The sequence below is a fragment of the Dermochelys coriacea genome, chromosome 3, assembly GCF_009764565.3.
Source record: "Dermochelys coriacea isolate rDerCor1 chromosome 3, rDerCor1.pri.v4, whole genome shotgun sequence".
Taxonomy (NCBI): Eukaryota; Metazoa; Chordata; order Testudines; family Dermochelyidae; genus Dermochelys; species Dermochelys coriacea.
Window position 1 is genome coordinate 120284308 of NC_050070.1, and position 17467 is coordinate 120301774.

At 39.6% G+C, this 17467-nt stretch overlaps 1 protein-coding gene across 24 annotated transcripts in view; it reads left to right on the forward strand.

Moving 5' to 3' along the window:
• ARID1B (AT-rich interaction domain 1B) overlaps positions 1-17467 on the forward strand; it is a 409836-nt gene that overhangs the window by 258160 nt on the left and 134209 nt on the right. For all 24 annotated transcript variants that reach the window (XM_038394479.2, XM_038394489.2, XM_038394491.2 and 21 more), the window contains one exon: positions 17056-17299. In XM_038394479.2, coding sequence (XP_038250407.1) covers positions 17056-17299 — 244 coding nt within the window. The remainder of the gene's footprint in view (positions 1-17055; positions 17300-17467) is intronic.

Sequence of the window (17467 nt, forward strand, 5' to 3'; positions counted from 1 at the left end):
GGAGCTCTTACACTTAAATGAACCTGTGAGCAGCCCATAGAAAAGCAAGTGCCCACAGCGCTAATAATGAGAACTGACAAGGCAATCCTGCTGTGTTTATTTATGACCTTCTGCCTTTGTTAGCTCTTGTGAGAAATTCCTTTCTAACCATAACAATATTGCTAGAGTTTGGCACTGTGCTGAGAAATCCCATGGAGCCCTGAGGCCCACTAACTGGCAATGGCTCAGCTTATAACAGATTGGCATGATTGTTACAGTTTTAACATACCAGTATTTAGTTCTTTGTTTACTCCTTTACCTAATTCATAAATCTGCTTTGTTACCTTAATATGCTTGTTTATTTTGAAAGAGCACCTTTCTGGGGGAGGCATGGAGGAAGCCAGCTTCATTCTTGCTATTTTTTGTAATCTTATCCAGTGAATAACTCAGGGAAATTTGATGGTGACAAAGTTTGGTTTGATGGTTCCACAGTCAGAGCTTTTTGTAGTCACAAGGCAACTAGCATAAAAAGAGGGATGGACAACAATAGAGAAATTGTGCCTTATTTGTACAGATCTAATCCTTCAACCTTACAGACCATCAAGGGACTAGTATAGACACTCAGGCAACAGCTTTATAAAACTACTGTGTACCAAATACTCACAGCTAGGTCATAAAATACAGTACTTTAATAGAATTGGCTGAATACAGTGTTTTCTTCTTCACTTGCAAATGTTCTATACTGGTATGATGGGATAATGGGATTTTGGTAAGTAATTGATCTTTAAATATTCAGGGTAAATAGGACTAATCCCCTGAGATGGGATATTAGATGGATGGGATCTGAGTTACTACAGAAAATTCTTTCCTGGGTATCTGGCTGGTGAATCTTGCCCATATGCTCAGGGTTTAGCTGATCGCCATATTTGGGGTCGGGAAGGAATTTTCCTCCAGGGCAGATTGGAGAGGCCCTGGAGGTTTTTCGCCTTCCTCTGTAGCAGGGAGGCTTCTCTGCTCCTTGAAGTCTTTAAACCATGATTTAAGGACTTCAATAGCTCAGACATAGGTGAGATTTTTTGTAGGAGTGGGTGGGTGAGATTCTGTGGCCTGCGTTGTGCAGGAGGTCGGACTAGATGATCAGAATGGTCCCTTCTGACCTTAGTATCTATGAAACACCTTCCATTTCTCTCAGGGCATAATTATTATTCTTTCATTGTAATATAGTTGAGTACTCCTCCTCTCCGTAGACCCCTCCCCCAACCCATGATAACCTTTAGAGACACAAGCTCATTGGAACATTATCTGGAAGAGTTTGGGATGCTTTCTATTCTTCATGATAAGAAGAAACAGCTGCAACTTTCAAGAGTCCCATTTTGCTAGGGCAGTCAAAGACAAACAAAAGGTTTTTCCTCATGATTTATTTATTAAAATTCAGATCATTGTGAATGCTGTATTTTTACTTCTATATATTGTATATTTCTTTTTGGCTTAATGTGCTCCAACTATGAATCTGAATTTCTACTTTCCTCTCTCTAATTGGGATCAAGGAGCACATGCAAACTTTGAAGCTCTCGTACAGAGGTTAGGTGAACACCCTCTGTGATGGGACAGACATAATTTCTGATATAACTCTGAATATTTCCGCCAGGCTGCTGCCATCATTTTGTTTGGCTAAAATGTGGTTGGGAAGAGCACATTATGCAGTTTTAAAGGTGGTCTTTTTGTGACCATTGCCTTTTTTTATTTTTTTGTAAAGGTGTAAGTGATTAAAGGAAGCATCACAACACATCCCTTCTATTAGTCTAATCATGATGCTGTTTAAAATCTGAGTCCTCAGACATTTGTCTAGGATTTCAGAAACCATTTAAAACTTGCATGTGAATGTCAAAGGCTTATGAATTTTACACAAATTCACTGTAAGCATGTTATATCAAAGTACCAAATTGTCCTTGTAGCTAAATGATTTTATACATAATATCATATCCCAGATAGTCCTGAAGAAATGAATATTTGTTATATGGAGACATGTTCAGGATTCTGGTTGATTAAGGTAGGTGACATTATTTGCCATTTGAGAGGAGATCTGAAAGTTTATTTTCTGCTGTGTTAATATTGTGTTTGATTTCACACTCTTTCTCCAGTTTACTTAATAATGAAAGGTTGGGAGGGTCTGAATGAGCAGCTTTGGAACCATAATACTTTGACTTTGCTGTTAGTGCCCTATAAACTCGTTTTAACATCAGAAAGTAGAAGAGTGTGTGTGTGTGTGTGTTTGTGTTTGTGTTTGAAGCAGAGCTTAATTAAAACTATCTCAGCCTTTGATTGTTTGCACTTTATCAGTCTTTCAACTGCACACTCAATTGGGATCACATGTTGGAGTCACAAAAATGAAGAAAAACAAAGAGGGGGAAATCTTGCATGAAGATGAAACCAGAAATGTTAATTGATGATAGCCATTCGTTTAAGATTTAGGGTTGATTCTTCTGTGACTATCAAGAAAGAATTGTGAACGCTGCACTGGTGTTGCAGCCGCCATCTATCCCTTGCCCCTCTCTAGCACTCAGTGTATAAAGAGAATGGCAATATGCTAATTATCTCTGTGTTTATATGTTCTCTGATACATTTTTGCTTATTCAGTTTCCTGGAAAACTGTCCACTTCCTGTTAGTTTTCTGGCATATTTTTCCATCTAATGTCTCTGTATAAATCAAGAGTTGAAGATGACAACTTTTAAAAAACCCAAAACAAAAGAATATCATGCCTTCTAATTCAGTTCATATTGAAATCAGTGATGTTTGTATCTGTGTATTTACATTGCAAGATTAGTCCACATTCTTTCTTAAAATCCTCCATTCACTCTCGCCAAATTCACTTCTCTAGTAAACAACCATGGCATGTTCACTGGCATTCACCCTGAATCTGACCTGTCTCCTTAACGTGGCCATGGCTGACAACCCAATGGTATGGTTGAGCAAATCATTGGAGCTGCTATCACTGTAAGGTATTCAGTGAATGTGTTGGATTGTTGATTTATTTAATCAAATTGTAGAATAAGTGACACCACATACTAGAGCAATACTAAGAAGAAGAGATCAGTAATACGATCCCATAGCAATGGATAGGCAGAGTGTGAAGAGCTACAAAGGCATCTCACAAAACTGGGTGACTGAGTCACAAAATGACCCATGAAATTCAGCATTGATAAATGCAAAGTAATGCACATTGCAAAACATAATCCCAACTATACATACAAAACGAATGGTTCTAAATTAGCTGTTACCACTCAAGATCTTTGAGTCACTCTGGATAGTTCTCTGAAAACATCTGCTGAATGTGCAGCAGCAGTGAAAAAAAGCTAACAGAACATTAAGAAAGGGATAGTTAATAAAACAGAAAATATCATAATGCAACTATATAAATCTATGGTACGCCCACACCATGAATACTGAATGCAGTTCTGGTCACCCCATCTCAAAAAAGATATACTAGAAATGGAAAAGGTACAGAGAGGGGAAAGAAAATGATTGGGTGTATGGAACAGCTTCCATATGAGGAGAGATTAAGAAGGCTGGTACTGTTCAGCTTAGTTATACATGATATGATAGAGGTCTATAAAATCATGAATAGTGTGGAGAAAGTGAATAGGGAAGTGTTATTTGCCCCTTTACACAACACAAGAATGAGGGGTCACCTGATAAAATTAATAGGCAGCAGGTTTAAAACAAACAAAAGGAAGTACTTCTCCACACAATGTACAGTCAACTTGTGGAACTTGTTGCCAGGGGATGTTGTGAAGGCAGGAAGTATACCTGGGTTCAAAAAAGATTTAGATAAGTTCATAGGGATAGGTCCATCAATGGCTGTTTGCCAAGATGGTCAGGAATACAACCTCTTGCTCCGAGTATCCCTAAACCTCCAACTGTCAGAGGCTGGGATTGGATGACAGGAGATAGATCACTCAAAATTGCCTTGTTCTGTTCATTCTCTTTGAAGCATCTGACACTGACACCTGTCGTAGACAGGATACTGGGCTGATCCAATATGGCCATTCTTATGTTCTTATTTTATTACATGGTTTTGTGATGCCAAGTTCCATGTACCCATGAGGTAGAAATGAAAGCAGAAAAGAGAAGCTTGGAGTGGCCAGTAGCTGCTTGATCCTTCCATGGGCATCTGACCTAAAAGTTTACTGCAAGAGGGAGGCAAGATGGTGCCTATAAGATAATTGCATTAGGGGTTGAGAAGATTCAGATTTCCTCACCCACTGAGCCCCTCTGCTGTGTGGCCCTTGTGGATTGGTCTGCTTCTTCCTTGGGGAAGAATTGAACAGCATAGACTAGAGAGATGGCTGCTATCCCAACTGACTGCAAAGAAGGCTGCTCTTGTATTTCTTATACCCACCATTGTTCTTGGGAAGTTTGTGAAGTCCTCCTTCATTTCTTAAACAGGGTTCTCTCCCCAGATCCTGAATTTCTTACCAAAATTCTTAAGAGAATAAGTCCTTCTCCCATATACCTGCGTTGTGCAAAGTTACCTTCCCCTCTCTTTGGGGTTCTCAGAAGATATGGATGATCCTTTCCCTCTGAAAAGTCTTTTCTTGTCTTGGGGCAGCTGATGAGTTCTTAGAAAAACTTCTGAAATATTGAATGTCCACAGTGGTTTTAGAAAAAATGATGTGATGCTAAGCTTGTCTTTAGTGGAAGGTATTTTATCTATTATAAATGGTCTGTGTTTGTGGAGAGAGAACAACTCTGAGAGAACTGAATGAAAAATAGTGTCAAAACAACTAAGTTTTAGTAGATTGCTCTTGTACAAATACAACTTTTCTGTCTTCCCAGTGGATTTAGGGCAATTTGTTTTTTAAAAAATGCTGGTAATTTATTTGCTATTGCTACAGGACTTGCTGGGTAAGAATATTTCATTGCTGGAATACTAAAGAAACAAATGGCTCCTAAGGGTTTGTGGCTTTTTGTTTAAATTTTTATTTTCAGAATTTCTACGTGCTAAGCATTCCATTTTGGAGATAAACAGGAAAGCTTGTACCTTGAGAGATGTTGTATTATTGTTTTTCTGCTCTAAAGATTTATTGTTTACTTTCAGTATCAAAAAGTGTGGTTGGAAGACAAGCCCTAAATTGTACCAGTTTACAGTTCTTGTTAGACTTTATCAATTTGCTTTGAGAGCAGTGGGTCATTAGTATTTATCATTTCATAAAGCTGATGTTTGTAAAATATCAACTTTTTTCATGCCATTGGGAGGGTTTCTTGATGCTCCTGGAGACTTCAGGAGGTCCCTTCCCATTAACTATCAGAGAATTATGGATCACATTCTGAGTGGTCCTGAATACCATCACTGAGGTGTACAGTTGGCCATATTTCCATGTGTTTTTTTGAAACTGTAATGTAATTTTAGTAGATTTGATTGTCATAAAGCTCTCTTCCCTGTCAATCTGTTGCCAACACAACTGTATAGGACTACATTCTTGACCAGTGAAAATGGTTGGAATTATAAAATCATTTCATTCATTCCCACAGCCTCTTGTTTTTCCCAACTTGTGACTAGTGGACTAGATATTGGTTTATCAGATTCCATTTGGGTTGTTATGAAATTGGTCATTTTTTTATCTCTAAATTTGCAGAATTCACAGATATGCATAGTAGTAACATCTTACCCCATTTTTAAAAAGGTAGAAAAAGAACAGCCTGTCAACATGTATTTTAATACTGTAGTCCTTATGACACTGAGGAATTTGCTACGACTAAATCCTAGGAAATAAATAACTCCTTTAAATCATAAAATCTAGAGGATTGAGCAGCTATGGTTCAGCTTTATCTACAAATAGGAATTACAGTGAACTTACTACTGCAGACTTTTTTTCCTGGTTACCTAAATATACTGAACCAGGATTATTAAAAATATTTATAAAATAAGACATCTTAAAAACACAGAAACTTTGCACAATAATCAGGTATATTATTGAAGGCTTCTTTTCCTTTGAAGAATCAGGAATTGGCCACTGGGCCAATTGGCCACTGAGCCGATCAACCCGCTGCCAGTCTGGGGTTCTGTCTTCCAGCCGGGGTCCCGGCCGCTGGCCCCGCTCAGCCCGCTGCTGACCCGGGGTTCTGTCCATCCAGGCTCGCAGCAGGCTGAGTGGGGTGGGCGGCTGGGACCCTGGCTGCAGCAGAGTGCCACTAAAAATCAGCTTGCATGCCGCCCTTGGCACGCATGCCACCTGTTGCCAACCCCTGGGCTAGTGAAATCTTATTTTCCTAAATAACCAAAATGTGGCCTCAATCTATATGGGCTTCCCATAGGGCTGTGCAGCATACTGTTGATGTCATTAGGGCTCCACACAGGCGGTCTACCTATGTGGGTCAGATTGCAGGTTCGGGACCCATAGTTTGTAAACTAATATGTACATTAGTTTTGTTCTGACTTTGCATTTGATCAGCTTAGAATCCCTTTATGTTTACTGCCTAGAAATGTTCCCATCAGGTGGAAACCTGGGATAAAATCCTGGCTCCATTGAAGTCAATGGCAAACCTCATATGGACTTCAATAGTACCATGATTTTACCCTTAGTAAAGGGAATCCTTCCTTTTAAAATGGAAGCTGAATCCTGTGCAGGTACATAGACTTTGCATAGGTTATAGTCATTGCTGAAATCACAAAGACTGGGGATTATCAATTCTAAACAAAAACAAGTCATTGCATTGCTTTTTTATTTTTTTTTTTTTAAGAATTTGCTCACACATGTTCCTGATTGCTGAAGTTAATACTGGACTTTGGGGGGGGGGGAATGATTCTGCGTTTTTTGGAATCTGTTCAGCATAACTTTTCAAAAATAGTATTTGACTCTACAAGAACAAAGCAGGATGTCTCAGAGTACAGTTCAGTATTTGGAGTAGTTTAGGACAGTGGTTCTCAACCAGGGGCACATGTACACCTGGGGGTACACAGAGGTCTTCCGGGGGTATGTCAATATTTGCCTAGTTTTACAACAGACTACATATAAAGCACTAGCGAAGTCAATACGAACTAAAATTTCATATTGACAATGATTTGTTTATACTGCTCTATATACTGTATGCTGAAATGTAAGTACAATATTTATATTCCAATTGATTTATTGTATAATTCTATGGTAAAAATGAGACGTAAGCAATTTTTCAGTAATAGTGTGCTGTGACACTTTTGCATTTTTATGTCTGATATTATAAGCAAGTAGTTTTTAAATGAGGTGAAACTTGTGGAACACAAGACAAATCAGATTCCTGAAAGGGATACAGTACTGTACTCTGGAAAGGTTGAGAGCCCCTGGTTTAGGAAACCCCTGAGGTATATAGACTGAAGGAAATGGGTTTCCCTAGCAAATGGTCCACATTTCACACCACTTTGTTTACTGTCACTAAAATTAGTGCAAGAAGCTAAAATTTTGCACAAAGCAAGCTACTTTGGTTTAGAAACTTTCATGAATAGCTTAGTGTGCACAGGTACAGTTTTGACAGTAAAAATGAGAATGAATGTGTAATAAGTGGAATGAAATGAAACTGTCTGGAATACCATGACTAACCATATGTGAAGAGTGTCTTTAACCAAACATTAATTTAGCAAAGCTCAGGTGTGTCCTGCACACGAATTTAGCATAGAACAGATTCCCTGTCACGGTAGAATTTTCTGAGACAGAAAGTTGGTGAATCAGGCTTCCTACCAGAGACCTAGGGCTTTCCCAAAGAAAGTATTTGTAATGGAAGTGATCGTGGTTGCTTTGCCTCAAATGAACCTTGAACAAACAACATTTGTAGAAGGTTCCTTGTCTTTTGGCCATGAGTGTGTTACGTGGGCAAGGAGCCACCCTGATAATGTTGAAAGCCACTTGTACAAAGAGATTATAACAGCCTCACTTTTAAAGAAGTAGATTGGCTGATTTTTTCTCCAGTTATGGTGAGTGGGGAGGTATGGGTGGGAAGTATTCTTTTTGTCTTGTCAGATAAGATTTTTAAGAGATGCACATTTTTGAAATGGTTGGATAAGGATTACAACATATATAGTTAGGATAGAAGATACCTGCTTGGGGAGCCAGGATTAGTACATGAAAGATTTTTCCTCATGTTCTCCATCATTTCTGTGCCTGTGTATTTTTCCAGTTGCACAGGAAATCTGAGGCTGTTAGCTCACTTTCTGTCTAGACAATGTGACCAGCGGGGCCTTTGGAAGACTTCTTGAAACACACTATTATAGGCTGCTTTGTGATGAAAAGAGGTTTGACAAATATCTTGAAATTTAAACAGAACTATTGTGGCATTTTTCTTTGTGTGTTTGTCAGCCAAATCATTGGCTCAAAGTTAATCTCAGTTACAGAGCATATTGTTCATAAACCCCTCTAGTTCCAAAACAATAGTGAAGTGTGCATATCTACTTGTGTATGTTATATATGGATCTATATTTACATACATTTTATACACACACACACATTTATTTATTTTATATAGATAGATATGATTTTACTTTTAAATTTGTTGAGGGGGAGTATATTATGTAGCATTTTATCTTTAATACTACTAAAAGACTGTAAGAAGGCCTGAGTTTATTAACTGCGGCTTCAGTCTCAGACCAGCTTGAGCCCAAAAATCTACACTGCAATTTTACAGCCTGGCAACCTGAGCCCAAGTCAGCTGACAGGTGTTTAATTGCAGCATAGACATACCTTATGTGATGTGTTTTTACCGTTGAGCTGAGAATGTCCTAATGCTGTCAAACTAATTGTGTTTAGAATGTTGCTTGCTTCCAGGATCATCATCAAGTTATTGCATTCTCATTTTTGTTGTTGGGTTTTATATTTTTCGGCTCTAAGAATATTCCTTGAGTGAGAAGGATTATTATATATGTGTGTTTATGTATTTTGTTGTTTCCCCTGTGCTTCACTGATGAGTAACCTTAGGTTTCCTGGCTCCGAATGAGTAGTTTATTTCCTACACCTTTCCCTGCTGGCTGTGTTACAATTGTGGATCAGAATCAAGAATGGTTTTCCTGTCAAAGTCTGATAAGATCGTACCACCGGGAAAACATGTCATAATCCTAAACACAATGTGATCCTGTTCATTACAACTCTTGTACTTGTCACAAGGACAAGAATAAAGGTGGTATATAGGTGGAAGGTGAAGGGAAAAGGGAAGATAGTCTTACCTAAGAGGTATAAGGCACAGGGACTCTTAGGTTTGTGATCAAGTTTTATTTAGAAACTAGCTTTGAGAACTGGTTGGGATGTCCTGAATAATACAGATACAGACATAGATAATGTAGCATTTTGGTATGATTTGGTAGCAGAAGATATAGCAAATTGTATTTCATCCTTTATTTTTCTTTAGACCTGGCACCACATTCTAAAACTGAAGTAAACTGTAGATAACACTAATAAGATTATGCTACGAAAATCAAATCTGTGTAGCAAAAGATTTTTGGCAAGAGTAGGTTTGCTGTGTTTTATTCCAGGAAATCAGAGCCTTACAGATGAAGCCTCTGAAAAAGAGGTAGAATTTAAGGCATGCCTTGGGGTATGGGGACCTCAGCCCCTTAAAAGAATCCTTGCAATTACCTAACCTGCCAGCTTTCCAACAAGATAAATGGAACCACTGTAGCTTGAAGGTGCCTTGGTTTGAATGAGATGCAGTAAGGTCTCTCTGTTCTTTACAGGCATCATAGATCTGATAGTACTTATAAAAGAATAGAGTTGGTGCCCTGCTGACTAAATTGTCCTCTAGAGAAGTATTAGTTACAGAGTTTCTTTGTTAACTAGGCTGCATGCTTAAATCACTGTGGTAACTCTTATCAGCAGGTTTTTAAATATCTTTGCATATGGATAAGTTAAGTGGATGTGTGTGTGTGTATAAGTGTATTTATATAATTTACATATAAAACTGTATGTGCACACATATAAAACTGTATGTGTATATAAATGCCTGTATTGTGAAAATTGCATATTACTTTATTACTGGTTTCAGAGTAGCAGCCGTGTTAGTCTGTATTCGCAAAAAGAAAAGGAGTACTTGTGGCACATCCGATGAAGTGAGCTGTAGCTCACGAAAGCTTATGCTCTATTAAATTTGTTAGTCTCTAAGGTGCCACAAGTACTCCTTTTCTTTTTACTTTATTACTGTTCTGTTACTTGGACATTAAAATGCTGCTGACATGAGAACAATAAGACGACCTCTGCTCTTACTGTCTGTATGCATCCAATGAAGTGAGCTGTAACTCACGAAAGCTTATACGCTAATAAATTTGTTAGTCTCTAAGGTGCCACAAGTACTCCTTTTCTTTTTACGGATACAGACTAACATGGCTGGTACTCTGAAACGTGTCTGGATACTGCATGCATTCTCTTCTCTATATAATTTCCTCATGTACCTTTTTTTTTTTATAACAAGGCTTTACCTATTCTTGCATTGAATATAATGGGGGCAGGGGCAGGAGGCGGTCACAAGGTACATATATTTATGTATATATTTCTCATTGATAAAGCAATTATCAAATTAAAAGAAAAAAATCACAGACAACTCCATGGCAAGTTGATGAAGTATGGATGACTGACTTATGTTCCCTCTTTGCCTGTAACCTGGAGAGCTCTGTGGATAATGTAAGTCTATTCACTCTTGTGAGAAAGCTTACATGTTTATCTGTTTTCTTGCTTGGCAAGACACACACTGTTGCTATCATAACATCCCCTGACAGTGAGGCTAAATGAATTGCAAGGTGTGCATGTACAATATCCAGCCCTGTAAGGAAATCCTGCAGTTTGTTCAGTGTGTGTGGATCATGATGTACAGGAGGCGGGTCAGTCACATCAGGCTGAAGTAGTGTGCAGTGCAGTTGAAGCCTGTCTGTTGTTTGCACGCTCTCTCTCTAGTTTAGCTCAGAGTTTAGCTCTTTAAGCAAAATGGCATCGCATGAGAGCCCCTCCCCACCTTTTGCTTTTATGAATGAGCTGCATCAGGTTTGTGAGGAAATCCCTTGAAGGCATGCACTTGAGGAACTGCCTGGGACTTGTCACTCACTCCTCTGCCGTGGGGATTAACAATGAAAAGTCGTAATGCGACCTGATGGAAAAAATGAACTTCACTCGTGTCCCCCTCCTTTTCTCCCCCACCCCCCACACACAGCAAGCCAAAGATAAATGGTGATATTACAGTGAACTCTCAAGTTTTGTCTTGATCCCTGAACTACAAAGCATTTTATCATGCACAATATTACCCGCTTAATGCATTTTTTTTCAAATTCCTCTTGGCTTCATGAAACAAGCGATCTTCAGCCCAAAAAATGTTATCAAGTTTGAGCTGTTGTCTGGGCGAAATGGCCTCTAAACACAGAGTTGTGTATGTGTATATCTTGTACCTCTTGGGTACACAGGATCTGTATTCTTTGCGAACTGCTTTTATTCTGCTAGATTCTGTTTTCAGTTTTTATTATGTATTTTTCAGCAGCATTTGTTTTATCAGCAGTCTCTGCTACGTTTGTTACACATTACAACAGTAATCATTTGCTTCTGTTTAAGGATGAGCTATATTATGCATGGAAAAGCAGTAATTGCTTACCTATTTGTCAAATATATTCCTGTTTAAAAATCTCTATAATTATTCTATACTATATGAAATACCTTCATTACTTGCTTACACTTTGTACAGACATTAATAGTTTTTAAAACAGACAGAACAAAAACAGTTTGTCAATTACACTATTATACCGCTATTTTCAGGGGGTTGCAACTTTACTATAAAAATCAGTTCAGTGTTGACATACAGGGTCAGATAATGAATATGGATTCCCATTTTTACATGCACAATGAACTACATGTACAGTTTTGGGCTCAGAAGAAAAAGCATTAATATCACAGGTGCAAAGTTGTGCCCACAGAAATGGAGATCTTATTTGGATTGGAAAGAAGGTCCACAAAGTGTTATGTTGGGGGGCTAATTTGGAGTAAAAATGGAGGGTCAGGCACAGACAGTAGTCTTCATTATGCTCAAGGAAGAGTGGAATCCAGCATCTTGGGTGTTTTCTGTACTGGTTGAGTTTTAAGACACTTATTTTCCACTTAAACTCGTGCAACTTGGAAGTGAATTATAGTTTTCAAAGGTTTCAGAGTAGCAGCCGTGTTAGTCTATATTCGCAAAAAGAAAAGGAGTACTAGTGGCACCTTAGAGACTAACAAATTTATTTGAGCATAAGCTTTCGTGAGCTACAGCTCACTTCATCGGATGCATTCAGAAATCTAGTTTTTTTAGGGGGCGAGTCTTTTGTAAGGGGGCCAGTAGGTGATGGCAAATTTGTTACATTTAAGGATACTCCTTTGCAATCTGTCCCAAAGTATTGAAAATTCAACAAAAATATTATTGAGATATTCTTCCTTTGCTTATCAAAAATTTGGCTGATGTTTGTACATGAATAATTTGTCCCTTCGTCAACTCCCCCAGATGGAGCAAGATTCTCCACACCTTACTCATGTGACTAATCATGTTGGCTTCAGTGGAACTACTCATGTGAGTAAGATTAGAACCATGTGAGCAAGATTGGAACCAAATGGGTAAATGGTCTGTCATACTAGTTATTTAATCTGTTGAAGACTTTGAGATCATGAGATGACATATAGGAGTTGACCTGTTTTATGTGTGAAATAGCAATCTTGTATTTGCACCTTACTTAGCTAATAGAAGTATCAGTTTGCCTCCTAATTTATACCTTACAACTTGAAAGTATTTGTCATTGTGTAAAAAATCCACAACATTTTGCAACATTTTGGGTTTTCTCAGTGTCTGTTAAGTCTGAATGCTTATACAAGAGCTTCCTCTAACAGAAGGTTACTAGACTTTTGGGAGCTCCCACTTCTATTGAAAAATTATGGGATACACCTCTACCTTGTTGCAACATTTCTAGTTGTTTGACATTTATTAAAGTCCAATCCTGAAGAACCAAGTAATTTCATAGGGCTTGAGCTTCAGTCAAAAGATAAATTGGTATCTTAAGTACAAGTGATCATGACTTGATTAATTTATAATGTGCAAACAGAGTAAAGTCCAGGCCAGTGATAAATATACCTGATGCTGTAAAAGGAACAATTTCACAGAGCTGGATACTATGAGCTATATTAGGTAGGAGGAAGAATTTAATGAGAAAAATGTTAAATATAATTAGGAATTGTTTACAAACACTTTACTAGATGCCCAAAAAAACCCACAATTGAAGAAGAAGGTTGTATTGGTTAAAAAACTGATCTGGGCAAAAGGGGGAAGTAAAGACAGCTATAAAAATATATATAGAAGAAAGGGGAAGTTAATAGTAATGAATATAAATCAGAAGCTAGAAACTGTAGACAGTTTATAAGCGAAGCAAAAGGACACAAGGATAAATCTAGGGCCAGCAGAGTTAAGGACAGTAAGGAGTTTTTTAAGAATGTTAGAAACAAAAAGAATCCTAACAGTGGGTGGCAGAGCTCCGACCTTGTCCCTGTGGGTCCTGCGCTTCCAGGCGGTTTATGCTAGTTTCAGAGGCTCACTGCAACCCTCCAGTAGCCCTTCTCTCTCTAGGGCCAGGGATACAGTCTACTGAGCCCTTTTCACATAAGCCAGCAAGGAGGTTGGTGAGAGAACTCCCACTGTCTCTGTTGCTCCTACAGCCTTATACCAAAACAGTTTAGCCTCCTGTCCTGACTGGGGCCTGTTTTCCCCTCCCAGGAGGTGTTTCTGTAGTGGCAGGTTGGGCGGGGGGGGGAGGGGAGACCCGGGCCTGCCCTCTACTCCAGGTTCCGGCCCAGGGACCCTAATGGTAATAGCTATTGGCACCAATCTTTCACTGCCAGAGTTGCTACATTTCCCTGGGCCACTTCCCCACAGCTCTCCTGCTTCTCCCTTACCTTGGGGCTCCCTTACCAATGACTTGAGGGTGTCTTCATTAACCAGCCCTTCAGCCACACTTCCTCTCCTCTGCCTGACTGGAGTGAGCCCTTTTATAGTATCAGAGGGGCCTTAATTAGAGTCAGGTGGTCACATTAGCTTAATGGCTTCACCTGACTCTTTGCAGGTTAATTGGAGTCAGGTGTTCTTATTAGCCTGGAGCCGCCCCTGTTCTGGTCAGTCAGGAAACAGAAAACTGTTAATCCAGTGGCCAGTATATCTGCCTTCTGCTACTCTGTTGTACCCAACTGGCCTGGGTCTATTACAAGTGGCATTGGTTAATTAGTAGCTGGAAGTGGTAGAATTATCAATAATAATGCAGAAAGGGCAGAAGTGGTCAATAAATATTTCTGTTCTGTATTGAGAGGGGAATATTATGTAGTCATATCATATGATAAGTCTTTGTATTCCACTAATATCTTAGGAGAATGTCAAACAGCAGCTACGACAGTTAGACATTTTAAAATCAGCAGGTCCAGATAGATGCATCCAAGAGTTCTAAAAGAGATGGATGAGGAGCTTGCTATATCTTGGAACACTGTGGAAGTTTCAGAAGACTGGAAGAAAGCTAATGTTGTGCCAATATTTAAAAGTGTAAACAGGATAACCATGTTATTGTAAGTCTGTCAATCTGACACTGATCCCAGGCAAGATAATGGAGTTGCTGATATGGGACTCAATAAAAAATTAAAGGAGCGTAGTCTAATTAATGCCAGTCAGTATGGGTTTATGGAATATGGATCCTGTCAAACTAACTTGATTTTTTTATGAGATTACAAGTTTGGTTGATAAAGGCAATAGTGTTGATTTAATATACTTAGACTTCTGTAAGGCAGTTGACATGATGCCACACAGCATTTGATTAAAAAATTACAATGATATAAAATTAACATGGAACAAATTAAATGGATTAAAAGCTGGATAACAGATAGGTCTCAAAATGTAATTGTAAACTGGGAATCATCATTGAGTGTATGTGTTTCTATTGGGGTCCTACAGGGACTGGCTCTTGGTCATACGCTATTTAACATTTTTATCAATGATCTGAAAGAAAGCACAAAATCATCCCTGATAAAGTTGGCAGATGACACAAAAATTGTGGGTGTGGTAAATAACGAAGAGAACAGGTCACTGATACAGAGCAATCTGGATTGCTCAGGAAGCTGGGCACAAGCAAACACTATGTGTTTAAATATGGTCAAATGTAAGTGTGTAGGTCTAGAAACAAAGACTGTAGGCCATACTTGCAGGATTGGGAACTTTTATATCCTGGGAAGCAGTGACTCTGAAAAAGATTTGGGGGTCGTGATGAACTGCACCTGGGCTCCCAGCTGTGGCCGAAAGGCTAACGTGATCTTTGGATGCATAAACATCTGGAGTAGAAGCAGAGAAGTTATTTTGGCATCGGTGCGACCTCTGCTAGAATACTGTGTCCAGTTCTGGTGTCCACAGTTCAAGAAGAATGTTGATAAACTGAAGAGAGTTCAGAGGAGAGCCACAGGAATTGGAAAACATGCCTTACAGTGATAGACTCATGAAGTTCAATCTATTTAGCTTAATGAAGAGAATATTAAAGGTGACTTTATCACAGTCTATAAGTACCTACTTGGGGAACAAATATTTAATAATGGGCTCTTCAGTGAAGTAGAGAACTTTATAACTGATCCGATGGCTGGAAGCTAAAGCTAGATAAATTCAGATGTAAAATAAAATAAAGCATAAATTCCTAACAGTCAGGGTAATTAACCATTGGAACAAATTACCAAAGGTTGTAGTGGAGTCTGCATTGCTGGACATTTAGAAATCAAGATTGGATATTTTTCTATACGATACTCTCTAGAAATTTGGGGACGTTCTGTAGTCTGTGTTATACAAGAGATCAGACTAGATTATCCCAGTGGTCCCTTCTGGCCTTGGAATCTAGGAATCTAAACCTTTTGGGGATGTACCCAGCCTTCAGGTGATTGAAATTTTTAGTTAACTAGCATTCAGATAAGCAAGGTTTGACTATATAGGGAACACTTTATGCACCAGTGGCAATGCAGCTATATCTGAAATAAAACACAGCAGTTGTTTAACAGTGTATAGCAACATCATATACAGTATTCCCTCTAATTTTTCCCACCCATGTGCGGAATGAATTTTGTTATGTGCACCAATTTGGAGGTGATGAGTGACATGTCACCTTCATATTGGTGCACATAACAAAATTCATGGGGTGGGGCCGAGGGGTTCTGAGTGTGAGACGGGGCTCAGGGCTGGGGCAGAGGGTTGAGCGCAGGGGGTGAGGGCTCCATCTGGGAGTGTGGGCTCTGGGGTGGGGTTGGGGATGAGGGGTTTTGGGTGCAGGAGGGTGTGCCAGGGCTGTGGTGGGGAGAGAGACTCCCCCCCGCTTTCTCTCCCTGCAGCAGCACCTGGGCTGGTGGGAAAAGGTGCCTCTCCCCACCATGGCAGGTTTGGGCCAGGGCTGGGTGAGTGGTGCACCAACCGCACCTGGGGCCAGGTTGCCCTGCCCCAGCCGTGCCTGGGGCTGGGCTGTGCCATGGCTGGGTCCGGGCCACCCTGGCCGCAGCAGGTCCAGGCACCCCATCCATGGCAGGACCAGGCCGCAGCACAGTTGGGGCTGGGGCAGGGGTGCCACGGCAGGTTGGGGGCCAAGGGAGGGGTGCCCCTACCCTGGCCACAGCAGGTCCCCAGCCACGGCAGGTCCCCAGGTAGGTTCCCTGAGCGCCTGCTTAGCGCTAAATAGGCTGCTGCACGGCCACATAAGTTACAGCAAACTTAGATTATATAGTAGTTAAGAAAAACAAGTGAAGAATGGCATATACAGCTAAAACTAGAGGGGGATTTTAGATTGGTAGAATGTAGTTATACAAATTGGAATTTAATCAACAGACCAGAGCAAACTTCCTTTCTATTGCAAAAATTGCAATTGGATCTTTAATGAGACAAGGGAGCAGGGTCTGTCATCATCCTTCTACATGAAATAACTTTTTAAAAATAATAATGGTTTCCACCGAAGTGCAAAGAGTTCCTCACCACCCTTCTAGTTTTCAGATGCTCTACCTTGAGTGTTAGTTCTTACTTGTACTCTATTTTTTTTTCTTCTTCTTCTTCTTCTTCTCTCTCAGGATTTATCCGGCTCCATTGATGACTTGCCCACTGGAACTGAAGCAACACTGAGTTCAGCAGTTAGTGCATCAGGTTCTACAAGCAGCCAGGGAGAGCAGAGTAACCCTGCACAGTCACCTTTCTCCCCTCATGCCTCTCCACATCTCTCTGGTATCCCAGGCGGTCCATCACCTTCCCCTGTAGGCTCTCCTGTTGGAAGCAACCAATCAAGATCTGGTCCAATTTCTCCTGCAAGTATTCCAGGTAAATTTGTTTTAAAAAATAAAATGAGTAGAAATATGATGTTTTATGTAATTTTAAAAATAATTACTTCTGTGACTTGGGTATTTGAAATTCATTCATTTTATGGAAATCTTGCATTTGAGTGGCCTTTTGTTATTAAAATACACACTTATCAGAGATGGGTTCAAA